Source organism: Pundamilia nyererei, unplaced genomic scaffold (genome assembly GCF_000239375.1).
Source record: "Pundamilia nyererei isolate P.nyererei 1_Seehausen unplaced genomic scaffold, PunNye1.0 scaffold00009, whole genome shotgun sequence".
NCBI lineage: Eukaryota > Metazoa > Chordata > Actinopteri > Cichliformes > Cichlidae > Pundamilia > Pundamilia nyererei.
Genome location: NW_005187410.1, coordinates 3620252 through 3647370, shown reverse-complemented (window position 1 = coordinate 3647370; position 27119 = coordinate 3620252). Strand labels below are relative to the sequence as shown.

At 39.2% G+C, this 27119-nt stretch overlaps 1 protein-coding gene and 1 long non-coding RNA gene across 6 annotated transcripts; both read left to right on the top strand.

Annotated features, from left to right (window-relative positions):
* Nucleotides 1-1497: 1497 nt before the first annotated feature.
* On the top strand, nucleotides 1498-4751 carry LOC106456096 (uncharacterized). Its single transcript, XR_001290239.1, has 3 exons — nucleotides 1498-1650; nucleotides 3608-3768; nucleotides 4002-4751. It is a non-coding gene; the product is annotated as an uncharacterized LOC106456096 (long non-coding RNA).
* Nucleotides 4752-4866: 115 nt separating this feature from the next.
* cobll1b (cordon-bleu WH2 repeat protein-like 1b) lies at nucleotides 4867-26769 on the top strand. 5 transcript variants are annotated; one of them, XM_005723422.1, is made up of 14 exons: nucleotides 4867-5323; nucleotides 5558-5638; nucleotides 17599-17787; nucleotides 19710-19914; nucleotides 20000-20225; nucleotides 20378-20422; nucleotides 20524-20618; nucleotides 20800-21036; nucleotides 21166-21295; nucleotides 22709-22919; nucleotides 23004-23089; nucleotides 23215-24614; nucleotides 26072-26215; nucleotides 26297-26769. In XM_005723422.1, exons 1-13 carry the CDS (start codon nucleotides 5283-5285, stop codon nucleotides 26177-26179), a joined length of 3054 nt encoding a protein of 1017 aa, XP_005723479.1. In that variant the 5' UTR covers nucleotides 4867-5282; the 3' UTR covers nucleotides 26180-26215; nucleotides 26297-26769. The 5 variants fall into 5 exon arrangements, with proteins under 5 accessions (XP_005723479.1, XP_005723481.1, XP_013763795.1 ...); XM_005723424.1 differs by lacking the exon at nucleotides 5558-5638; XM_013908341.1 differs by lacking the exon at nucleotides 4867-5323 and having other exon boundaries at nucleotides 5370-5638; nucleotides 22712-22919.
* The last annotated feature ends 350 nt before the right edge of the window (nucleotides 26770-27119 follow it).

The window sequence follows — 27119 nt, the reverse complement described above, 5'->3', positions numbered from 1 at the left end:
GTTTTGTTTGGGTTTCCACCGGCGTGGAATTACCAAAAATAGAGAGACCATAGCCTAACATATGAAACAGGAAAATACCGCCATGTAATCCATTTATTTCAACAAACTAACTGTATTGAACGGTAACTGTAACGGATACATTTGCTCATACTTTGTATTTTAAATACGTGCATCCAACACTGCCTGTTGATGAGATCTTGGGCCATTCAACACCGGCCTCCAACTCCTAAAGAGACACGGGTGTCCCTAAATTTAGCAAATATTAGCTTCAGGGTAGCTTGCTACGATGAATAGGCTAATACCAGCATTTAACCACAACTTCACCATACCTAGCTAAAAAAAAACTAAACTAATGTCCAGTCCAGTGGGACAGCAAGGAAAGATGACAAAAAAATGATTACTTACTTGCGGTTTGGAGGGTCAAGCTGAAATTGAAGCAGGCATTGAAAGACGGGAAGAGAGAAAGATGGCAGCTTGGTCAGCACTAGTGGCCTCTATAATGTATGCAAATACATGCGGGCCGGAATCCCCTCCAGCGCGCACCCGAACGCCAAAACAGTGCCAGCAGAGTGACACTGAAAAATGGATTGAAACCGAAAAAAAAATTGTAAGCGAAAACAAAAAAAATTACAGTTTCAATTAATTGTTTTTCACTATCAATTTTTTTTGGTTTCGATACAAGATTTTTCAATACATTTATTTCAGTTACAATATTTTTTTTCAGTTTCAATATTTTTTTCGGTTTCGTTTCAAGGTGGCATCGTTCTGATTCCATAGGCTATGGGCTGTAAATAAAATAGACGTGACAGTTCAGATATTCCATCCATTCACTTCCGCTTATCCTTTTCACGGTCGCGGGGGATGCTGGAGCCTATCCCAGCTGTCATAGGGCGAGAGGCAGGGTACACCCTGGACAGGTCGCCAGTCTGTCGCAGGGCCAACACACAGGGACATACAACCATTCACACCTATGGGCAATTTGGATTAACCAATTAACCCAGAGGTTCCCAAACTTTTTTTGCTAGGCCCCCCTTTGTTTTACAAGAAAAATGATCGAGCCTACCCCCCGCGCGCACGCACGCACGCACGCACACACACATCCTCCAACCACACACATCCATATTTTTCTCCATAGTGGTTTATTTCACACCTCAAACATTTAGTAAACAATTAAGCTAATACAAGTAATCTGCAATAAATGACAGGTAGTAAGAAAATAAACGACTAACGCTTTTACACTACGTCCACACCTACACGGGTATTTTTGAAAACGCAGCTGTTTCGTCCACACCTAAATGGCGTTTCGAATCACCGAAAACGGAGATTTTTTCAAAACTCCTTTTTTGCATTTATGTGTGTGTGTGTGTCAGGCAATGTCAAAGGTATGTGCCTTTCACGTCAAGCTGTGCGCCACGTTATTGTTTACATGAGATGAATTTGTAGTGAAGTAGATTCTGGGGTAGGATCTTACCTGATGTCCAGGAATGCACCACTAACATCCACACCTTCCCAGTTGACAATTAGCGGGCTTATAAGAAACAGCTGCGCTTCACTACCAGAAGGAGGCATCTAAGGTGGCTGAGAGCATTAGGAAGCTAAGCACTGTAGATCTCTTCAGGAAAGCTTCTCAGTTTAGCCCTTTAGAGAGTGGTAAGTAGGACTCTTGCGTTTATCATAATGTGGCATATAGTAGGGTGGACCTTGACAACTGTTTCCTAGTGATGGGTAGATGAGGCCTCGTGAAGCGCTTCAGCACATTCCCCAAACTGTGTCGACACAGTTTTGCTCCATACTGACACCTGCTGGACCTTAAATATCATTGCAGGCAACTTACTTGAGACTCACAACAGACACTGATTCAATGACCTAGTCATACTTATATACACTGTATACACTGTAAGGTATTGTACTTTCCATGGAATCATTTTATATCTTCTATATTACAAATATTTTAGACATTTTTAAAATATATTATGAATGACATTAAGTGAAAATTAAAATGAAAGTATTGTGAATGTAATATTACCCATTTGACTCAGAGTTTATTATAAATTTCTATTCAGAAAAATAGGTTTATCCAATGTTTTTGCATTCAGTCTAATGTCAGGAGTAGTTAGTCATTACAACAAGTGTTTGTGAACTAAAAATCAAGAATGTGGGATACTCTTTGTCCATGATTTCAACAGCCCGGTACATGCAAGTGACACAGGGAAAACCAATTATGCAGGGGAGACCTAACTTGACTCAGCACCTTCTTGCTGTGCGGCAACAGTGCTAACCACCGTGCTGCCCCAGTTAAGATATTGATTCGGATATTTTTCATAGTGCATGTTTGAAGAATATCTACTCTTTTTCTTAAAATTTTTATTTAGTTGGGCTACATACTAAACTTGTAGGATAAAGTATTAGTCCTATATTGCTAATATCGATTTGTTATCAGTGATTTGGTTTCAAAATTGGGGGCTGTGTGGGTTAAACTTTTCAAACCATCGGCGTAACTCTGTGCTGAACATTTGGGGGGGCAGGGGGTCAAAATCTCTGTCTAAATAAATCTGGGTAAATTCCCAGATGCTTAAACATGCAACTATTTTGCTGGTAATAACTGAAATGAGTAAAGAAAATTAACAGCCTATTTATACAAGATAATTCATAATTTTATTGGGGGGATCATAACCTCCCTGGAAATTACGCCCCTGATTCAGACACTTCCCCTAAAGATGTTTGTATTGCAGATCTGTTGGCTCACGTTTACATCGTTTAACACATTTGCTAAACAATGCATCAAAGCAAAGAAATAAAATATGCAAATATTTGTGCAACAGGGCAGTGGTTTGGGGGATGAGAGTTCACACTGTACAAACTGTCACACAGAATGAGAATTTAACTTCTAAATATTTCGTTTTGGTCAACCCTCACCTATTATACTGCACACCTGGAGATGACTACAATGAGGTTAGTGATTCATATAATTTCATTACATTCAAATAATATATTCTTCCAGCTTAAATGTTAAATGCTTTCACGAAAAAACTGCCAGACTGCAATACAGTGTGGATAAGACCAAATAGGACACTCCCATCTCTAACTGACAACAATCTAATAATGGCATGAACAGTGAGGCAAACAGGAAGTCATCTAAGATGAAATGAGTAAATGCTGCCATGCCCATTTGCTTTTGTAATATATTGTGAACCACAATCTGCACTCTAGTTGTTGCCCATCGTGTTTTTCTATACAGAGCTTCCGATGCGTTTACTGTCATAAAAACTGATATCGATAATGTGTATGTAGCTATGAAGACTGCTGCACTGCCAAGGTTGAAAAATCATGTGCACAGATGAACAATAAATTTAGATTAAAATACCAAGAAAGGGTCTCTTAAATGTAACACTGACTTCTCAGCAACTCCCCTCCATCCCCCAGGCCTTGCAAAGCTGTTACTGTCATAAAAGCTGATATAAGGAATGTTTACTGTACAGACAGATTATGTAATCTTTTGGTTTAAACTACAGAAGGAGAAAGACTTTTAGGAAGACAGCAAAAGGAGAGAGAGCAAAAAGAAACTTACTTCATTTCTAACAAAAATAATGTGTTTGTTTTATTTTAGCCATGATGTAATTGGTGCAAGCAGACCCTTTGTACAGCTGTAAAATAAATCACTTGACCTGCTGTCAGGCCAAACAGACTGGCTCAGGCTTAGCTGTCCCACTCTCATCTCCCCATGCACTCCTGACACTGAGCCAGCCCCACTAATATCTGAAGAAGCAGGTGAGTTCTTCTATGAGTCTAACTACAGGAGACCGGTTGGAAAGTTGTTGTTTTTTTTTTGGACAAAAAGTCACTGTGATTTCAACTCACCATTAGTTTTCCATCCTCAACAGGTGCAGACTTCACTTCGAAAATTACTTGAAAAAGCAGAACTTTTTTTCTTTTTCTTTTAAAAATGATTTAAAATAAGCCTTTTTGTCCGATTATGATGCTTCACGCTTCTTCTGGCACAGATTCCTGTTGGAAAATCCTGAGAGAGAGAAAGAGACTGTGTCTGCCCCAGCGTGCCGGAGGGAGTACTGTACTGAAGTGGTTACGGGAATCTTCTCAAGTAGCTAATAAGGACAGAGATGCTAGAAATTATCATGGTGGGAATTACTGTGGGTATCAAGTAGGTCGATCAGTAAGACATAAATAATTAATGTGTGGTATATCTTTTTCTATTTTGTTATTTCTCTTGTTGCTTTCATTCCTAACAACATGGGCTTTTTTAGTGCTGTTGTTTGTTATTCGTGTGTTTAATGGATGCAGCGCCCTGTGATCTCTTTTCTAAGAATCCTGGATTCTTGATTCTTGATGGACATTTGCATTATGTGTTTTTTGTTGAGTTTGTGTGCATGGAGCTTCTACTGATGAAGCTCCAGATGAAGCTCCATGCTTCATCAGTCAGAAAAAAATAATATTTAAATGATTACATATGCTGGGGAGTGATATTCTAAAGGTTTTAGACACTTTGCACCCAAATGCTCCAGGAAGACTGGAGAAAGGAAGACAAGCAACGTCTATGAAATATTGTTTTGTTTTGTTTGTTTGTTTGTTTTTAGGAGCCCTGGAAAATGCATAGATTTAAATACAATACTCTCATTTATTTTTCAGGTGTGATTTAATGTTATTTGCAGTCAAGATCTTTCAGAAACTGAACACGCCATACAAGATACGCTTTACAGTGTTTATGTATTTATTTATTTTTAAGACTTAACAGACTGGAACTTTTAACTTTATTATATGCATGGATGGGGGATTGTTGGCTTCCACATTTACCCTCATGATGTCGCTGCAGACAAATAAAGCGTTTATTAAAAGGAAGTAAAAAAACAACTAGGCTTCTTGAGTCTTTTGACGGGCTACGCTTGTGGATTTTATTACGGGATGGTCGTGCTGGGTTGTTTTTTCACGTGTTCATGCCAAGTTGTAAGTTGAATGCGCTGCCGTTATATTCTGAAAGCCACATTAGTACTCGGGAGCAAATGAGAGAAACGCCCCGTTTTTGCGCTTCAGTGTTGCGATGCAGCGTCATGTACACAGAAAAGTTGGCAGAGTTGTGCAGTGTGTCAATAGACACACATATATGACTGCATGTGGTTCATAGGGAGGGACGGAGGAGGATAAACTACTCTAGGATGGTCCGCAGAAAAATGAACGACCGCACTGCAAAACGGGGTCATGGATCTCTTATCGAGACAGTAGGACTCCACAACTAAGGTTAACTTTTTTTTTTTTTTTTTGGAACACCGATGGAAGTTGGAAGCTGCTTAGAAAACCAGCTGCATTCATGGTAAGGCGTGATTAGTAATCAGTTTAAATCATAATGCCATTTTCTGTATACAAAGAAAGGAGGAAAACGACTGGATGCGAATGATAATTTGATGACCTCATGTGGGATTCGCCCATATTTCAGTATTTGCCCGATTGCATCACTTGAAAGCAGCAGGTTTGACAAACTGGTACAACGTTTAGTATGCTTGCTCCCACTAAAAATGAATTGTGCTTTTTGTTTGTGTTTGACTAGTCCGGGAGAGTTTGTCAAACCAATGAATTTAGTAATGGATGATCATGGATCCCAGTCTCATCCACGGAGCTCTGATTTGAGGTATGTAGAGCAGTCATTTGGATTGCCAGCTGTAATAACTTTTATCTGTCAGCCAACACAGAAATCATTAGGATCTAACGTGTTCCAGCAGAAGTGTTATGCCCATTAATCATGTTTTATTGTTTTTTTGTTTTTTTTTAACTGAACAATCTCCGTGGTGCTGATCTGCAAAAAAAACCTAATAATAATAAAAATAATGAATAAAGAAAACAGAAGTAGGAAAGACTGAAATAATGACATGGAATTGTGTATCAGTTTTCCCATTGTGGAGAAATATAATATCACAGTGATACCCTTCCACCTAACGCTAGCAAATGGGGTTCTGACAACAACTGGCTGCTCATGGCCAGCTGTTTTTTAACAACCAGTAAATTAATGCATCTGCATAAGAAACTTTCAGCTAACATTCCTATCACTCAGTACATCTTAGCAGAGTCAGTTGTTGTAGATGTTTCAACCTTTGAACTCTCTTCATTTCCTGCTCTCTGAGTTTTACTGAGAAATTGCCTTGACCATATGCAGAGGTCATGGGAACTATTTTGCAGGCAAAACATTCTGCCTCCTCTGTCTCTGTGATGAGCCTGGTGGCATTTTTTTTTGTGGGTTTTTTTTTTTTCCCCTGTGTGTGTGTGTGTGTGTGTGTGTGTGTGTGTGTGTTGGGGTTGAAACTGATATTCTGTAATGCAAACACTGATTTGTTACGTTTGAATTGCAGTTAAAAAATGCTGTGCATATATGACAGGATGGAATTTCCCATCAGCTTTTGGTTCATAGCCTTGGAGATGATGTCAGCTGCTTGTATTCCAGTGGTTGGAATCATTAAAAGGGTAGAGTGAGTTTCCAGAGCTTTTTTTTATAGCCGCTCCTCACTCTTTTGGCATTCAGAGGCGATCTGCCGAGATTTTCAGATTGAAATTAGAGGTGAGATGGAGAATTTGAGCATATGACAGTTTCCAATTCAGTCTTCCACGATAGCTATACAAAGTTTCCAGTCCTGCCCTGCATACTGTGATTTCCTCATTTGTTAAAATAGCATTCCGGCACATTATAGTTCACTGAAAAAAAAGCAAAAAAAACACAGCTCTTTCAGTCTGACTTTTATTCATATTTCATAAGTATTGTGTCATCTGAGAGCACAGCCACACTCCCTGGCAACGGGGAGTAGCAGACTACCTAAATCTCTCTGTGGTTTGAGTATTATTTGGAAAAGTAAACCACACTCCTCCATAAGCTGCTGGGGTGTAGATGAAGACATGTGTTCCCTGTCTTATTTCTGGCTTATTAGAATTGGGGTGACTTAACCCACTGCTTCTTGCTTTTTGAAACGCAGTCATACATGAAGATTTATGTGTGACTGCACTGACCTCAAAACCTATGTGTCATTTGTTTTCAAGCAGAGATGTTGCTAGCACATACACATATGTTATTTTGACAATAGGTAGTGTTTCTTTCTTCCTTCAGTTCTTAGTGTCTTCTTTTAGCATTTCAGTAACACAGTTTTGAAAACCATTTCTAACTGTAATCATCACTATTATGTCCAGTAAGAAGGCTTTTTAATTCTTACCTACTCCAGCAGTGGACTGCTTGGAGCTGGCCCCACTAATTGGACACACCTTAAACCATGATCTCACATGGCTGGCTTCCCTCGGGGTAAAATGTGGAATTAGTTAAGGTATTGTGAATCGCCACAGCTGTTTCCCTGACGTGCAGGCAGTCATAGGGCACAGCTGCTCACACGAGTTACAGATGAAAACTATGACAAGACTGACAGATCAAACTGAGACCCTTGAAGAATGCAGGCATGTGGAATTTGAAACACAGTGACCAAAGTAAAGGTACAGAAAACACAGGGCCTCAAATAGGCTAGTCTTTCCCCTTTCTTTGTTGAAATTATACCTAGAGACAACAAGTCTGTCGTCTTTTAGAAAAATCTATAATTTGGCCTACAGCATGGTGCCATCAGAAGTCCCACTCAGATTCTGTGTGCTCAAACGGCAAGGCAAAGGGTGTGATTTAAAGATGTCCACCCACTAGATGCAATGAAGCAAGAGGAAAATGAGAAAACGACAAGCTGTTACGGGTAATGAGTTAGTGTGTGTTTGAATACTGGGTGTTTTATCTCATGGATGCTTTCAGACTGAAGAGGCTAAACCAGACAAAATGGCTATCGTCCAGAAAATGGGGAAGAATGGCTCGTCTTTGTTACCAGACTGAATCCAACGCACTGACCGTAAATACCAGCAAAACTTCTTAATAAACAGACAAGAATATTAGTTCAAATTTTTTCTTCTTCTCTTTAAAAAACCCCCCCAAAAAACCCTAATATTTTTCTAGTTTTAAAACGCTGAGGTTCACACCAACCTGTTTAAGTGAGTTTAGTGCACAGATCTTGCCTGCATGTAGCCCCTCTTTGTTTCTGTTATGCACTTTTCCAGGGCATAACAGTTGGATGCCTCCCACTCTCAGCCTGTGTAACATTCAGGGTGACCTCGCATGAATCAGGCCTTTGTGTGGCCTCAATAGAAACTTTTACATATCTCCAACAACATTCAGACATTTTATGTCACAAAGAACAATTTCCCTTCATTTGCATGACCTTCATTATCAGTGTTTGTGTTGTTTAGATGAGATATAGAAAAAGGCCAGCAAATCACAACAGGCGTGAGTTAAGTTTACTGCAGATCTGTTTAACAAGACATTCTCCCAGTGACAAGCTTAAACTGGCATCAGGACAATAAAAGGCAGGTGTAAAATAGGAAATATGAAGTTGTACACCATGATATATTTCTCTAGAGGGCACTATCACTGTGCATACAGTATGTTTGTCATGCATATGCGCGTTGAAGCACTACACAGTTCCTATGTTGAATTTTACTAGTTGTCAGACTGCTAATGAATTGATATTCTTGTGAGCCTTATCATCTGCTAACATACAGTGTAGCAACTTAATGAACCGCAGGGTGACACAAACAGGCACGTAAGCAGTTTCAGCGAGGGCATTCACACTGAAACTGAGCAGGAAGTTGAAATGCTTTGGAGTGTGGATCCAGGCAGTGTGGCTGTTCCAGCTGTGGTGCTTTTTGTGGCATGGTTTTGTAAAAACTGCAGTTAGACATAGTGTATTTACTCCATGCTGTAAAGAGTCTCAGTTCATGTGATCAGCAAAAAATCAAATGCATGCCGTGCTTTTGAAAGATCCCCCCACTGAAAACAACGCTGCATTGTTTCAGAAAAGAGGACACAGTGTGATAGCTGAAATTATGACTCGAGGGGGATGTTTGCTCTCTCGCTAAGTAACTTTATTTAAAGTGTCCCTTTAAAAAACAAAAATAATAAATCTGTGTTTAGTGAAATCTACAGAGACTGAAGTAATAATTACTGGGCCTTATCTTTTCTGTGCAGTTTCCAGAGTGGGGCTATTATGTGTATCTTGAAAAGAATTCCTGGCAGCCCAGTCGACTTCTTTCATGTTCACCTTTCTGACAGATTTATTAAATTGAAATATATTCATTTAAACACAGACAGCCTGAAAAAAAAGCTCTGCGTTCTTTCTTTTATGGTTGGCACACATATTTTTCTTTACATAGCCGTGGCTTTGTTATGGTGCAATGTTTGGTGTGAAAATATTTGAGCTGCTTAGTGATAAAGTGAGGGTAATGTACCATAGCAGGTCCAGTTCACCGCTGGAATTATGTCGAGAAATCGCACTGAATGGACCCAGATGTCATTATCTAACTGACCCGCAAGCTTACTCTGGCTCTGCAGTAGCATTAGGCACAGGGTGAACATGCAAACTGCCTAAGGCAGATTGTGACAAGCGGATATTATACACTACAGCAAAATGCTAATAATGTCACAAGATCGGTCTTTAGATATTTTTAGAAGTTTGCAAATTTATGTTAATGACACTGGAGAATTTGAGTTAGATCAGGTGATATAAAAAAGCGCTGTGGGAACAAGTTTTTGTTTTGCTTGCAGTAATAAACGATACACATAGGAGGTGGCGAGTTCTCATAGGGTCCATGTGCTCTTTTTCCTCCTAATTTCTTTCCATCCCACATTGCTTAGGAAGTAATGGCCTTTCCAGACCCTCCTTAAAAAGCTTGTGTTTACAGTGAGTGACCTCTTACCAAATTACCAGCTGCGGCTCTGGCCCTGTTTTGTCTTTCTTCGGGAACTGCCGCCTCTCCAGCTATGCGCCTCTATAACTTTTTTTGCGATTAAAAAAATTGTTATACAAGTGATAAAAATATATTTTGAGCAAGGAGGTAAGTGTAGGTGTGGTCTTTTGAATGGGTGAATGCAGTTGTCATGATTTCTCTGTGAAGGGGGAATAGGGGAGATGTAGCGGATGAAGATAAGGGATTCTGTTTAATGTGGGCTGAAAAATGGGGTGGTGCAGGAAGGTGAAGCTCAAAGTCACAAATTGCAGGTAACAGATGGGGGTTGGCTATATTAGGATTGCAGTGCGCAGGAATAAATCAGACCGTCTTTAACAAATTGGCTGAAAATCCAGCATGGGGGAGCTGCCACCCCACTAAGGAGGGATTTTTCCTTCACGGCGAGGACACTGAATGTGGTGGCTAGGTCACCTAGCCACCATCTGCAGAGGTGGCCCACTGTGTTTGCCTTCTCTAGTAATGAAATATTTTAGTGGCAGTCAACAGACAGCTTGACTGTGGGGGAGCCCCAACATCTATTAGGCTGTCCTTGAGTGACTGGGAGACAAAACATAGAGTAAAGAAGGCAGAAATGAGGGTGGGAAATCTTGAAAATGGGACAAGTTTGTCATAATAGGTTAGGGTTTAAAGAGAATCACTTGTGTGACTGTATATGGGTTATGTAAGTGTAGGAGTATTGATGGATTGATGATGTAATTAGATTGAGATTCTCAGATGCAGCAACTAATCTTTTTGCTAACTCCCTAACTCTGTCCTTCCAGTCTGCTACATACCAACATCTCCATTCATCTTTTATCCTCCTTATCATTCGATGGTATTTGGTGGTGGTGTTTGTAGAGTGGATTGCACATTCTAAAGTGAAAGTGTAGACCTGCTGATAAAGCACTGGCAATAAGCACTCATTTCACAATAGAAAATCAAATGTATTCCGTACCAGACAGTGTACAGTTTCCTAAATAAAGCAAAAAAAAAAGAAAAATAAAGAGTTTCAAGTCGGTCACAGTGTTTGGAGCAAATTAACACAGGAAATCTCTATTTATTTTAGAATATTGTTAGTTCTAGTGTTGTATACTTAGTGTGTGTTCAGAGTTTTCTTCTTGAAGTGAGGAAAATTAGGTGAAACTTCAGAACTTAATGCTTCAACGCAATCCAAATCCCGGGCTTCTCGGTTTTATGAAGAGGAACTACATGCTGTTACAAAGTACATGTTATTTTCATACCTTTGATTATCAAGTAGCACTATCATTATTGTTTTGCGTAACTGTCAACTCGTCTAACATGGTTTGGGAGTGAGTCAGTTCTGCAGAAGTAAGGTGTGGTTTTGAAGAGTTGGCAATGTCTTAATGAAAAGTAAACACAGCAGCACCACCTGAGGAAGTTAGTGAGCAGGAAAATTTCCAGGATGGGTTTAAGCCCCAGTGAGAAGATAAAACAAATTAGCATGCAATCCCTTTGACTTCTCTCGTTTGTTTACTGCCATAATTGCATCATTGCCATCATGAGTAGATCATTCATGATTAAAACACATGACAATTCAGCATATTTACCAAGTGCACTGTGAGCACACATGCTGCAGCGTGTGCCAGTAGACTGTCCATTGGCTCCGCCCACGGATTCTGCCCAGGGAGGCAAAGCTGCTTACCTTTCTGCTCATGGCCACTGGGAGAGTGCTAAAACTCTCAGAGGCACAGCAAGAGGGCTGATAGGATTTGGGTACAGGAGGCAGATTTCTGATGTCACAGCTTTGGGCGTGGCTTTAAGGTGGGCCCTTTAAAGCTATACTGTTAGATTTTAGTCTGTCTGACTACTCATGGGAGACACACAGCAGAATGGAAGTTATTTGAGCGGGAACAACTTTAGGTGAAGAGGTAAGAGCCTGGAATGAACTGCTGGCACACTGAGAGGAAAAGCAGGTCTCTCACCTGCTCTTCTAATTTCTGCTTCTCATTGCTCCGTCTGTGTGATTATCTGTACACCGTAACACTGCTGCTACTTAAGTGTTCTTAGGGCGTTGGAGAGGACCCTGAAAGGCTTTTGTGTACTCACTGTTTTTGCATTCAGACTATTAGCAGTATGTGTGTTCTGACTTGAAGTTGAGGGTGTGTGGGACTTCCTGCATTGTGGCATGTTTGAGCCTGTACTTTTGACTGCTAGTAAGCTACTGCTGGTTGAGATCTGGGGTGTTTTGGTCATTGGAGCATTGAATTGTTGCTCTTGCTTCTTAAAATAATCAGGGTGTTGTCTGATAGTGTGACCAAAGGGCTTCTATGAAAAAGAAGAAAAAGAAAAAAAAAGAGAAACTGTTTGCTTCCTCGTGCATGAACCCATCATTCCCTAAGGGGCCATCCAGCTACCCAGCAGCTGCTAGTACAGCACAGTAGTCTTTTATTATTATTTTCATTATCATTATATGTTTTTGTGTTTGTGTTTTAGATTATTCTTGGTTTAGTTTCTTCAGAGTTAGTCCTATTTGATCCTTCTTCCATTTAACTGACTTTAGTAGAAAACAAATATACATATGCAATTACATTTTTTTTTTTTTTTCCTGGTAAAAGTGTGGCCTAGCATGTATGTTATGTGGGGAATCTGGGTATCCTTTGGTTTGCTCCTGCTGATGGTCAGATTATGTTTTTCATGTTTGGCTGTTTATTGTAAAGCACAGCTAAGTGTCTATATACACGATCTTTCTTATCTGATGTCTGTCTTTTAAAAAATATTTTCCATATATGACATGCAGAACAATTTGTAGAAGCACTTGCATGACAGATTTAATTAAGATTTTATTCTATGCCTACATCTCTCTTTATTGTTTTCCCAAATCTGATCAAGGAGATATAAATTTGTGCATCTTTCCTGTGATCTAGCACCAGATATCTTGTGTGAAACATGGCGAAAAGACCTCTAACCGTAACTTTTTATGTCTGTTATTGACATATAGAACTGGAAACCTTTGAGGGGTTTTGATGACTTTATCATGCTTGAAGACTGTATTGTACTGTAAGTCAGTAAAAAAGGAGTTTTGAGTGATTACCTTTTTGTATTATAATTGAAAGACTGCCAAATGGGAGTGATTTCTTCTAAGATGAGTGCGTGTCCATCCCTCGGGCAGGCACTGAATAGTTTGATGAGTATGAATGAGTGAATCATGTGGTATGACTCTCCAAATCCCCAGATAAAAACCTAGTTGAACAATAGGGAGATTTTCAACTTCTTCTTCACCAACACCGTCATCACAACACCAAATGACAGAATATCCTGTCAGTGGAGATCAAGAAACTCAGAGTCAAAGCCAAAGAAGAATTAGTTTGTGTTATTAGTGGCAGATGGTGGCCTACACCTCATTAAGATAGTTTGTGTTGTTATTTATTTTAATTTGCCACGTGTCTGTCTTTATCTGTTTTAATGTTGCACACATTCCAATTGCAAATTTGTTGCCATTATATCGAGAAAGAAGGCAAGGCATCATAGTGAATGTTCCAGTTCATTTGCTTTTGCTGTTAAAGTTTACAAGACTATCTTATGATAAAGTAGAAGACATGGCACAGCAGCAACAGGTTTCTATTATTTTCTGGTAGTCTGTGATCCTGTCCCTTAGGCTTGTTCTCAGATGCTAAATGGGCTTGTTTTTGAGTGCTGGACCTCCCAGAGAAACCTGTAAATGAAACAGCACAGTCAAGCTTCAACATGTCTCCGTCTCATTCAGCCACTCATCAACACAGGCTGGGATGGCACAAACCAACCAGCTTGTGTGTCTTGAGTTTGTCACCTACCTAATATGTGATGATAAAGATCACTGATGACACAGCTGTATAAACCGAGCTGACTCTGGAACCGATGCAAAGCTGTTGTGTATTTTTCCATAGGGGTTTATTAATTGCTTCTGTTTGGCGCATTCAGTCAAATATCACATGATGCATTTTTTCCACTGAACAAAGCATATGAGTAAAACTAGTTATCTTGCTATTGGGTTCATTTACAGGGTATCTAAAAAAGGTTTATCCTGCAAATGTTTTGCCAAGTGAGTAACCCCAACTAATGGAATCAGCACTTTGTACACAGAGCAGAGAACAGCGTGAATGTCTGTCTAGAATTTCTATTGTCATTTGTAGGGATTTCCTGAGTTATACGTGGTGATCCGGGACCATCTTTGTAGCCTGCTTATTATTTTTTATCTAACACTGTTCATTACTGCTCTTCGTCCTGCAAAACCCAAAGTAAAGATGGCAATATTCATGCAAAAGGAGTGTGACAAATGCTTTTGCTCCAGGTGCTGCAGAAGCGACAGCTTGCCTCCACTGCGACGCATGTACCTGTCAGTTTAGAAACATGCAGAGGAACTGGTGTGCGTGGCAAATTTGTACAATTATCGGAGATTTACTCACAACAAAATCACAATTCTAATGTGACCAAATACACAAAGATGGGGAGGATAAGCGTGTTTAGAAAAATGGTGTCGACACAAAGCTTTGAAATCAGCAGACTACACCTCTGAACTTTGAACTGTATTGATTTGTCTGGTTAAAATCCAAACAGTCAGTGATTAAAACATTTGAAGACATTGTAGCTTTTAATTGTCTCATTCTAATATAAGACTGATGCATTGTTGTTTTCTAATAGGAATTTTGGTCAAAGGTCAAACACTTAATTTAGTAAACCCTTCTTTTTCTTTTCTCAAAGTAGAAGAGGTCTAAAAGTGTAAAAAAGTAAATCTAATTTGGTTCTTACTTAAGATTTCTTTCTGTGCTCTGGTCTATGGATTTTAAAAGGCTGCATAGTCACTGGAACAGGTTTTTCCAGATTTTATTTGGTGAACATGATGACATCAATGTAATTCAGTGCAGTTAAATGTGTGTTGTGGAAATACAGGCAAAGTCAGGACAGCAAGAGCACTTTATTTTCCCGGCTTGGCCAACTTTTTTCCTTTTTTTTTAAAAAGGCCCTTTGCCTACTTAGATGTTAACATTTTCAGATGTGTCTTGTGAAAGCAAGTTAGACGATGGTATTCAAGTCTGGTTGAAGTGCAGATCACATGTTTATTTCAAGACTCTAAAACACTGGTGGGCAACTCCAGTCCTCGAGGGCCGGTGTCCTGCAGGTTTTAGATATCACGCTTGGTCAGCACACCTGAATCACATGATTAGTTCATTACCAGTCCTCTGAAGAACTTCAGGAAATGTTGAGGAGGTCATTTAGCCATTTAAATCAGCTGTGTTGGTTCAAGGACACATCTAAAACCTGTAGTACACCGGCCCTCGAGGCCTGGAGTTGCCCACCCCTGCTCTAAAACTATATTTGAGAGGATTTACTGTTATGTTATTCTCTTAAGTACAAGTTTGGCCTTAATGTAAAGTCTATATGTGCACAACTTTCTAATGGACAAAGTTTTAATGAGTCTGATATAGGTACAAACTGTTACAGTAACTGAATCAGCTGAAGATTTAAGAGGCAAAGCGGTGGTGGAGATATCTAACAGGACATAAAATAGCTGTTTAGTGATGATGCACAAGGGAGCTTTTTTTTTTTCCCTCATAATACACGCTGTACATTGACAGCAATGCTAAGACTAAATAATGACTTTGATTGGCATTATCTCAAGGTTATATTTTAATAATGTATTTGATGTAAGTTACAAGTTTGAAACTGGTTAGCAATTCTAAGAGGTCAGAAAAGGACTTTGCACACAAACTAATGGATTACATTATGGATGTTGGTTTGAGTGAGGTTTGCAGTTGACCTTCTTGTTTTGTTCACTCAGAATTTATTTGTTCCTTTCAGTTTTAAAGGTAATACATCCTGTCAAGTGTATGCTTTTGGAACTATTAAACAATAATGCTGTAAATGCTGCGCAGTATTCACTAGTAAAGCATGCAATGTGTTGTCAGTTTTCAAAAGCACTCACTGTGATGGTAGGGTTTTTGCACATGGGAGAAGTTTGCCTTGAAGGCTTTCATGCCAGGCAGGCTCTCTGGGGGGTGATAAACATTGTTTAAAGGGTGTGTTTTAACCCAAATCGTGATCTTTTCCTAAACTTAACACAACTGCAGCTGAAAACCAAGAATAATATAAAAGAAAAGGAATCTTCCTGCCTGGAAGGCTTGAAGGCAAGCAAATCCTATCAGCCATGTTGTCAGTAACCATCACTTTCTGATTTCTTTTTACAGTGCATTGTGGCAATTTTGATAATTGGAGAATTTGAGCAACACTACATAGCAGGCATACGCAGGATTCTGTAAACTTTGAATATTTTCAGTCATCAGTCCTGGAGGTCTTGGTATCTACTATATTAAAAATTAGTTTTCTTAGCCCCTGGCTGCAGATGCATTTTTCCAGCTTCCCAGTCTTAGAACAGTAGGCTCATAATCATAGTCATATAGCATATGTTTGCAGCGCTGTTTACTAGCATGTTTCATTTTCAATGTATTCTTTTTAAAATTTCATTCTAAAGATTCTGCACTTCATAATATACAACTTAGTATAAGTAAAGTCCTATATGTTACTTTATGATTTATAGTGTCTGAAGAGTATCATTACTCTTGTATTCTTTTTTTTTTTTTAAATTTTTAATTTTTTTTATAAATGTGTGTGTTTGTGGTGTATATAAATGTCATAGTGTTTAAGGACATCCACCCCCAGAGCGATACTAATAGTCCTTTGGTAGACTCGGCTGAGTGGAGCAAGTGACCTTGCATTGCTTGGATTCCTTTGTTTGAATAAGACGTGCCCCCACGTAAGACTTTGCAGGCTGTAATTCACAGCGCTTGGTCTGCAGAACTTTGTGTTAATCTACGCTTACGCCAACTGAATAAAAAAAAATGACACCTGGAAGTTTCTAAAGTTAGCGAATCTTGACTGACTCACTGATTAGATGTGCCGTTTATTCGACTTTCTTATGACAGCATCCGCTGTTTTTCTCTTCAGACAAAAGGAAATACAAAACAAAATGTGCAACAGTTAATCTTTAAACCTTATAATGACAAATCAAAACATTTTAATTTGTAGTCAAAAGCTTTGTGGAAACGGTGTCATTATTTGAAATTCTACTTGTCACAGATGTTTTAAATATGTCTAACAGATGGCCAGCTGACAGAAAGTCTTTGAATAAAAGGTGTGTGTGGGTGTGCGCGTGTGTGTGTGGCAGCCAGATCAGCCTGTAAAGCTCAGATAACTGCTACTGCTCTCTACCACACTTTATTTACATAGTTTTCAGGAATGTTGAGCCTTGACAAACACTCAAATTGTGTTTGTCATATTTGCACACATTGGAGAGAAATTTTCTAACTGTACCAAGTGCTGTACACTAATTCACAGTCTTGTCACACGGCAGCACTTCACTATAAAACTACATTTTCCCTTGCACGGTTTCTGTGACTGAAATTGAGCTCTGTAGCTTGGATCTTTTTATCAGTCTCTCACATGTCTGTCCATTCAGAGCCATTTCTTCAGGCTCAATGAGTAAATCTGTTCACTTGGTTGTCTTGTGACTTGTTTGCAAAGTGAACTTGATCTCTTTCATGTATTACCCTCATTGCTTAGTGAAAACCTGAGGAAGAAAGGATTTCTTTCATTCTGTCTAGTGCATTTTGATTTTCAATCAGAATATTGTCTGAAGTCCCAGAAACCATTTAATGACATTTCTTATAATGCACACACAAGTAGGGAAAGCAACCCCAGTAAACTCTAAAATGTTCATTTGTCTGGCTTTGTCAGAGCAGAAGCCAGACTTTTTATGAATAATGAAGCCATCCTGAAAATAATTTACTGTTTCTTGTCCAACTTCAGGGTGTCGACCAAAAGCAAAGCACCATCCCCGCCTGGATTAAAGAGGCTGGAGTCCCCAGGTTTCTCCCAGCGGTACCCAGGAAACCCTTATTTAAAGATGGACCAGAAGGAGAACCTTATTGATAAAGAACTCTCTCTGACCGTGGTTCTGCCTGGTGGAGTGGAAACAACGGCCATAGTTCATGGAAGGTACAGATCACTTTATCTATATCTGTATATACTTAGTGTGCGTGTAAAGCATGATTTTTGTTATTTGCTTCCACGTGGTGTGTGTTAATACTCAAAACATTAAGCACTAAATCGTGACACTGATGTAAACTAAGTCAGGGCATGAAGTCTATGAGTCAAACAGGTGGGATAGCTGCAGGTTGTGGTTTTAGACGGCATGTTTGTGTCTCTTTATTTTTATTCAGACATCAGTCTGGATTAACTCAATATACTGGAGTGTTGTTTTTTTTGCATACTGCGTGGTTTACTAATGCCTGTAGGCAATTATGTGAGAAATTCGTAAAAAAGATTCAATTAAAATTGCGAAATGATGTGCCGTATGCGTGCTGAGCTAATAAAATGAGATGAGATTTTGTGCAGATACATGGAACAAGATGACATCATCTAATTAGAAACAAACGGCAGCATTGCAAGCTGTAACTTGCAAATTTCTAGAACCCAATAAAAAACTGACTCAATAGGTATTGCCTTGAGATCCAAACCCATGAAGTCAAATGAGTGCAAATGCCTACCAAATAGAAATCAAAGGAATACATATTACAGAGAGTGAAATGCACTCTCTGGTGAGGCTGTAGCTCAGGAAGTATGTGAGGTTTTCTAAACTGAAGGCTGGTGGTTTGATCCCAGGTACCTTCAGTTTATAAAGTGTCTTTGTGCAAGAGACTGACCCTTAAATAGCTCAGTGTGTGTGTGTGTGTGTGTGTGATGGTTAAATGTGACATAAAATATTACACTGTACAATGTGTTTTTTTTGTATGTTTTGAATCTATTAATAGAAGTACTACATTACAAAAGTACTCAGTCAGAGTAGAAAAGCAATATATAAATCCACTTACCAAAAAAAAGGCTATTTTGTAAAATTATTAAATGATGATATTTTTAAGGTTTTTACATCCTTCAGTGAGTATTAACCCTTTCCTAAAAATTGGAAATTCAAATCGTCATTGACTATTTTAAAAAGTGAGCTCTGTGACTGAAAGTTTGGTTGCGAGAAAGAAACACAATCTTCATGTAAATATAAAGGATCCGGTTTTGTCCAGTTAAATTAAGATGCAGTGTTTCCTCATTAATTTTTTGCATTAATGTAATATTTTTTCCCTCAAAAGCGTAGTTTTGTGGTCCTGGATGAGTTGGTATTGAATAGCACCATGCAGCATTTAAATACACCTAAATTCAGACTCTTAAGTCTGACTTGCATGATTGTAATCACATGTGTGTCAAACTTTTAGTCAAGCGTTTACTTAAGCTATCACTATCTTTCTCACAATGCACACAGTTTATAAATATTCTTTCAGAGTTATCTTTTGCACTTCGCACTGTGTGTTGAGAAATGACCGAAACTAATCCAGTGTGATCAGATTAAATTGACCTTTTTTTTCCTGTGTCTAAGCCTCTTTAGAGTTGCTACACAACAGAGGTTATTTTCAAGGTACATTGTTACATTGTGACAATGTTGACAGTGTCAGTAAAGCTACAATGTAGCATGGCTGTTGCTGACTTAAACCCCTGTATTTCTCCATTGCACTGTTTCTTGCAGCTTTTTAATCAGTTCTGTCACTGCGTGACATAAGTTTTGTTGTTTGTTTGTTTATTTTTTTACATGGATGATTTGAATCTGCCGTGGTAAACAGATTATTAGATGATCATCTTCAAATTTTAGTAACCTTTTCAATAAGGGATTTTAATGTTTTTTCTGATATTTTTTTTAAGCAATTTAAAGGACTTACAGTGAAAAAAAATCTATTTAAAAATAGTTTTCATTACTTTTTTTTGAGACTTTATGTCACATTTTTTCAAATGAACTTTCATTTGCTTCTTTATGATATGTCTCCTTTTCCTTATGTTGAACTAATCATACATATTTATTTCTGTGTATCTTTCAGCGAACCCCTAATGGATCTTCTGGTGACACTTTGTGCAAAGTATCGCTTGAACCCCTCAAGTCACACTTTAGAGCTGATTACTTCCAACAAGAACAACATCAAGCTCAAACCCAGTGCTCTCATAGGAACTTTAGATGCAGAGAAGATCATACTTAAACCTAAAGGGGAGGATAAAAATAAGAAGACAGGTCCTCAGATGCCCGAGGTACATGAATACATTGAACGTTATAGTCTCACACACAGTAAACACCACAACAGATTATCAACCTGTCTCCTTCTGTGTTCTCCAGGCAACTGTTCGGATGGTGATAAACTACAAAAAGACCCAGAAAACTATATTGCGAGTAAATCCTCGAGTCCCCCTTGCTGAACTATTACCAGCAATCTGTGAGAAATGCGAATTTGACGTAGAGACAACAATCCTGTTGAAAGATGTCCAATCAAGGACCCCTTTAAACTTGTCCAATTCTCTTAATGATTATGCAATACGGGAGGTTTATGCAAGAGACACACAAGGTGAGTGCTACTATAGTAAAAGGCCAAACTCACTGGTTTTGCATATTGGCTATCCCATGTGTTTCTTACTCTACCTCTCCAGCTTGCTTGTTGTGTGTCATTGTTGTGTGTTTCACGTTCTGCACTAAACCTCATGTTTTTTGACTCGACAGCACAACCTGCTACGCCTGTGTGTCCAGACTCACCGACTTATGCAGGTATTTCAGTTTCACCACACGATCACCACCAACAGAGTCATCACATGTCTCTCTGTTTTTACAACAGCATGTTTTTTGGGACGTTGTTCTTTGTTTCTCAGGAACAGTCACACCGGGCAAAGATAAAACTCAAAAAGAAAAGGAAAATAAAGGCCTCTTTGGCGTGTTCAGAAAAAGCAAGAAAAAACCTGACCAGGTAAATGTGACTTAGAAAAAAGTATCTTAATTTTACTAATTGGGATGTTGCTGTATCACAAAGTACATTGAAATCTTTAGAGGGAGGTTTGTTTACTTTGGTTTGCTATTAGTTAATGTTCACTGTGTTGTTTGGAAACAGGTTTCTTATCATGTTCTGATTGGATGTTTGTTCTTTAAAGCCAACGACAGCCAGTGCCCCAGCTTCTCCCGTTCTCGTGAGCAAGCCTCGACCACTCAGTATGGCTTTGCCCAGCTCCAACTCGTCTCCGCTCGGCTCTCCGACAATCTCGACTGATGCGCCAAAGAAGAGGCGTGCACCCCAGCCTCCGATCCTCGTATCTCAGAGCTGCACCTCTGACCCTAGGACTCGCCAGAGGCTCTACTCTGAACCGAATGTTCGACTGCACGGTGATCAGGTGAGGCCACTGTTAACATGGTGTGTCTGATATCTGAGCAAACCTCTGACAAAATTCGAAATTGACAAGATAAAAGGCGAAGTCTTTTATTTTTGAGCGCTGATTAAAATAAAAATGTTTTTTATGTAGGTGTGTGGCCTGAGTCGTGGGTCGTCAGCAGAGTCTTCACTGAAGAGAACCAAACGCAAGGCGCCGCCTCCTCCTGCATCTCCAAGTGCAGTTGCTCAAGAACCTGTTTTTCCAGATGAAAATGTGCAAGGTTTGGTCTTTTATTTACATTACATTGAGTGATAATGAAAAATAAATAAAAGTGACTTTGTAGTGTAGATTTGGATTAAATGTGTGACATTTTGGCATGTGTGCGAAGGGCTCAACAGTGAATTTTGCTAAAGCTTGTTTTTTGTTCATTTGGTTTGTGTGCCTCCTAGTGGTGTTAATTGCAAAGTGCTTCATTTTACATCCCGAGAACCTCTGTATGCACTGCTCAGAGTATGCACAATTACACACTAAAAGTGGCTCTTTTGGCATGTCTTATTTTTCATTTGTGAACAAGAGTTTGTGCCAGTATGGTGTTGCTTGCACAATCTCTGCCCTTCTACTGTGGTTTAGTGTTTTTGCTCTTGAGCTTATTCTCCCTGTTTTCCTTATTCTCCCTGTTTTCCTGACTATATTTAGTATTTTGTCCTCAAACACCTGTAAATTCCTTTTTGAAAATATCAAAGCATGTATATTTTGAAAATACACAAGGAAGCTTTTTTCTTATTTTCCAAATCTCTGCAGGTTTTGAATTCTTTAACATTTTTTCTCTTGGTTGAGAAATACTTTCCTGCGATTGTGTAGACACAGTGAACCTTTGCTGTATTTGTCCTGTGAGGGGAAACTCCGCCCGTCCTGTATATAGATCAATTTAAAGCAAAACCTAAAAATATTGTTATTTGACGTTGAGGGGAAAAAAAGGTTGGCTTATAGAACGAAGATCACAGCTTGTTTTCCAGCTTCCATATTTTGGTGATATCTAGTGGTGTGCTTTTATTAAAGTAAGTTTTGTGATTCTTTTTGTTTTCTTTACTTTTACTTTGACGTTAAAAAGTCTCAGAACTCCTTTTTTTATTATTATCCAAAATCCCTTCACTCATCACTTATCCCCCAGTCATAACTCACAGCTACAGAATGCACAGTCACTGCTTTCTCCTTCTAAACATTTTATCATTTCATCCACTGGTTGCTCTTGATCTTTCCCAGCGCTAACTTCACAGAGAGAGGTCGTCTGCTCCGTAGCTTAGTGTGGCTCAGTGGCTGCTGAGATCAGAGGCTGAGAACAGTAAGCTTTGTTTAAATGGCCTTGAAATTCCTTTTGCTCAGCGCCCCTGTGCGAGTGCTTCCCGTAGCGCTAAATTAAGAACTGGAGAAGGGAGAATGAAGTGTAAAGGATCGTTCAGTGGAGTTTATTTATCAGAACCATTTAAATTAGAAACTTGGCACCTTCCTTGTGGCAGATTTAGTTTATAATAGCATTAGTTGTATTAAAAATTGTGTGTAATTTACAGCCAACACATCCCTTTGGCCAAATATTGTTTTATAAATAAATGATGTTGGATACGCTACTAGAGTCCTTTCTGTATTAGAATAGGCCTTTGACTGACCTTGCTTTTTATTTTATCATGCTTTCCAGCAGGTGATGCTGCTCACAGACTGGAAGAAATAAGGGAGCAAGAGGAGATGACTGCATCTGTAATGTCTGCAACTGCTAGTAAAATGCAAGGAGTAGACGACAGCCTCAACACGTCATCTGATGTTTCGCCACATTCCCCGTCCCCAGATGTTGAGATACAGAGCATGATGTCAGTGGAAGATCAGTCCCCTGATCTGTCTTCAGATGGCAAGTACGAAATGAACTCTAGTAATGAAACTCAAGTCTGACATGTTTGCATTAGCAATACCTTTAATTCTTTGTTTTATTTTCCCAGTCAACAGCAGAGCACAGTGAATGATTCTGTAACTCAGACTGTGAGGAAAACTGATGGCGCAGACTCATCTGAACTGGCAGATACTAGTGGGTTTGCACTGCAATATTGTTTTCTACTTTTTTTTTTCTACATTTTGCCTTAATTAAGCAAGTCTGCTCTTAAAGAAGGTCAAAATGCCTGTTTCACATGAAAAATTCTCCCTTTTCTACAGATTGTGTCCCACTTCAAGTTGAAAATTCCATCTGTCAGGAGTCTGCAACTCACAGTGTTGAAACCGAATGCAATACTACAACTAGCAGCCTCCCACCGCCTGTAATGCTGGATGCGGAGACACAGGCCTCTGTTCAAGCAAACGCTGAAAGCCTCAGGGAGAATTCGGTGGCCACCAGCACATCATGCTCCACTGGAGAAGATGCTCAAGTGCAATCAAATTTCACACAGCTCCCCGTGCCCCCGCCAAACAACGCGGACGAAGATTCCTCACCAGCAATTGCCCCCGTCTGTGAATCACCCGGGAAAAAAGATATGGCCACTTTGACGGAGGATCTGGGACCTCCTGAGCTTGAGCAAGCATTACCCCCCACCTCGGAGACCTCATTATGCCAAGATTCAACACCAAGTGCCCCCGTCACAGCAAAAGTGCCACCTATGTATGCCACAGACTCTGAGCCAAAGCCTAAGCCTTCCAACGAACTTACAAGGGACTACATCCCTAAGGTGGGGATGACGACGTATACTATTGTGCCTCCGAAATCTCAGGAGAAACTGAGATATTTTGAAGTTGCATTGACACTGGAGACGCCTACTGAAGCCTCACAACAGGTACTCAATACTGATTCTGCTCATTCAGATGAGAGCACAAGACAGATGGAACAGGAAGTCTCAAAGGAAAAAAGTGAGCTGCATTCTACTTTACACAGGGAAGATGGACTGCCTAACACTGCTACTAATCAACACACTGTTAATGGAGGTATACCTGAATCTACTCAGTTGTCATCACCGACAAGTTTATGTAACACAGACAAGGTGTCATCCTCAGTTGGGGCATCTCCAGCTGGGTCCCCAGCAGAGGTCAAGGAAATGAAAATTCCACCTGCAACGAAACCTAAGCCTGCCTCTTTCCGCTTGTCACAGCACAAAAAAACACCTGGGTATTATGTAACTTCAGCAGCAGAGAAGAGTCTTGGCGCCAACTCTAGCTCTGGCCTGAGGGAAGTTCAAGGAAGTGCAGAAAGAGCAAACTTACCACCCCCTCCTCTTCCTCCTCCTGCGCAGTGTGACGAGGAGACAACAGGGGCCGCTAATATTCAGCTGAGCCCTAAACAGGTCAACAGGAATGTGCCCCTCATGAGAATGACAAGGCAAAGTAGTCTGCCAGTTAGAGAGCCAAGCACTGGGCTAAGCTTGGAAAAATTTCGAAGCTTTGCAGCGCCCAGGCCTTATTCTCCTGCCATCCCGTCCCGCTTTGCTCAGGCAGTGTCCTCGGCTGTGAAAAGGAGTCATTCTGTTACCTATCGGCCAAAGCCACCTCTCTCACCCGTGTTACCACCTGTCTCTCCAACTCCAAGTCTCTCATCTGTCACAGAGTCAAAGCAGTTATCTAAACTCAAGGTTAGTGTTCATAGTGCTTCACACTGACATTAAAATATGTAAGTAAAAAGCTAAAAATAAGTTTATCATCTACTTATGTGACTGCAGTTATTATTTGTAGCCTCCTTTATAGCCTCCTTTATGATGGTTAACACATCCACTTGGTTTTCCCTTAAGAGGTTTACAGATGTAGACAAGAGTGTCAAGACATTCGTCTTATAACAATATTGTTTTCCAAATGCTGTTGGGCTTTTTGGTTTGGTATTGTGCAAGGCTGTTACGCTTTGGCCCGTGGGGAGTCTCAGAAATATTATAACCTCTGATGAATAATGGAATACTGTTATATAGTTCATGTGACCCATTTTTAAAACTCAATTTTGGTTTTAATATAGATTACCTGCTATATTCCCAAAGCCTTTAAAGGCAAAGCATAGGGATTTGCGTGTTTTTACCTGACTGAATGTTTATCTTGTCCTGTTGAAATTAAAGATCAGTAAGGTTGTGGTGTAGCATTTTGTATGTTAATAGTTAATTTCAGGAAATGATAAGAGAAGCTGTGAGCGAGACGAGGATGAGTGAGTGGCGCAATCCACTGGCAATGAATAACTAAACAATTCAAGCCACTTTACGGTTTCTTAATTATTTGTGCGGGATGTTGTGGACATGATGAGACTGCATGTTTCATAACCGCATGCTGTCTGAGTTTTGATCAGTGTGATTTGTAACTGTGGCCTAAGACAACAATTTTCTAATAACTGAGCAACAAATATAGAATTTGGTTTGTTTGTCACTCCCAGTACATTAAAAGCACACGTAATCAGTTAATACTAACCAGTATGTAACTAACAAATTTATTTTTCTGCCTTTCATAAAAATAGTAAAACATCCTAGAAATCTGTCAAAAACTTTCAAGTTTAGTTTAAAATTGAAAAAAAAAAAAGATTTATTAGGCAAATAACAAAGTAAATAAATTTAATACATTTATTTGTTTTTTTGCATGCCACATGATAGAAATGTTTGGATATATTGCTGTTAATTCACAAATCAGATTATGCATCCTGAACAGAGTTAAATTGTGAATTCCTTTTTAATCTTTAACTTTTCTCAATAGGCAGTAAATAAAAAGGACTATTGTGCTACGTAGATGAAAAATCAAGGTTAATTCTAATTAACTCAGTGAAACATGTAACAGTTTCAAGCCCTCAGGAAATAGTCCACATTTTAATGGTGCAGTGTTGTGTGCTTTCTTTCTTCAACGATGTATATAGCTATACTTAAAAGACATAATGGCTGGTATGACTTTTTTTGTATTATACTGTGTAGGGACGATCCTTTTTCCCTCTCTACAACAAATCCCACTTGTAGCCCACATCTTAAGGAAATACCTTAAAAGATATTGCAGTCTTTTACCTCTTTTATATTGTCTGAGATAGCAAGTCTCCAGTGATTGCACTTTGTTTCTTTTCTGTGCATTACAGGACTGTGAACATAGCGAGGTGGATAGCAATGGCTCTACTTTACAGAGCGAAGAGGGTGAACCGCCATCTAATAGTGACAATGTTCAAACGGGAGAGTCCGGTCCATAGCAGTGCCTTAATTCTTCTGACTGCATATCATTTACAGTAAGCAGAAACCAACACTTGACAATAGAAGTTCTTGAATGTTTCCACAACACTTGAATGAAACATATTTTTCTCTTTCAGGAGAAACTTGTCCTGCCTGCTTTGACTTCTCTGGAGCCCTTTATCCCAGGACAAAGAAGAAGAAAGCCCCCCCCCCCTTTTTTTTTTTCTTTAGTAGTTTCCAACAGCATACATAAAATCATATATTTTGTTAATTAACAATTGCTAAATTTTGGTTTATTTTCTCACATCATTAAGCGATATAACCCCGGCTGCACATTTTAATGATTCTATTTTTATTTTGTTTTCACTCGAGTGCTCAGAGATGATAAATAAGAACAATTCGATAAATTATTAGTGATTTCCTGAGTTGTAATATTATTGGGTGTATTAAGAAAATGTATTATCTAAATAATACTGGATGTTTAGACCAGACCTGTCTATATTTAAGTATTACAGAGTTTTGTTTAATCTATATGCAGAAAGACACTGATGTGTACAGTACACTTATTGTCATTGGCAAGCAGTGTTATGAATAAAGCTTTTATCAAGCCGGTTGCCTTTATTATTATTATTATTATTATTATAGTCATTGCTTTGATTTCTCCACACATGATGCAGAGCGAAATTGGATCCGACTGAAAACAGTCACTCGCTCACAACAGGTAAAACCGGATCCCACTTCATGACTTAAAGCAGCTTGTACTTTACCTGTAGCTTCTCTTACATGTGAGTCCAGTGAGTTTCATTCCTTGCTGGGATACTGGGACCTGCTTGAATGCTTGCATTATCAGCCCCATTTAAGGAGGTATAAAGGTAACCCTTCTAAACTTATGTCTCTTCATACTAGTGTACAGGGCGCAGGAAAAGCAGAAAGAATCACCCTGCTCCATAAGTTTGAAGT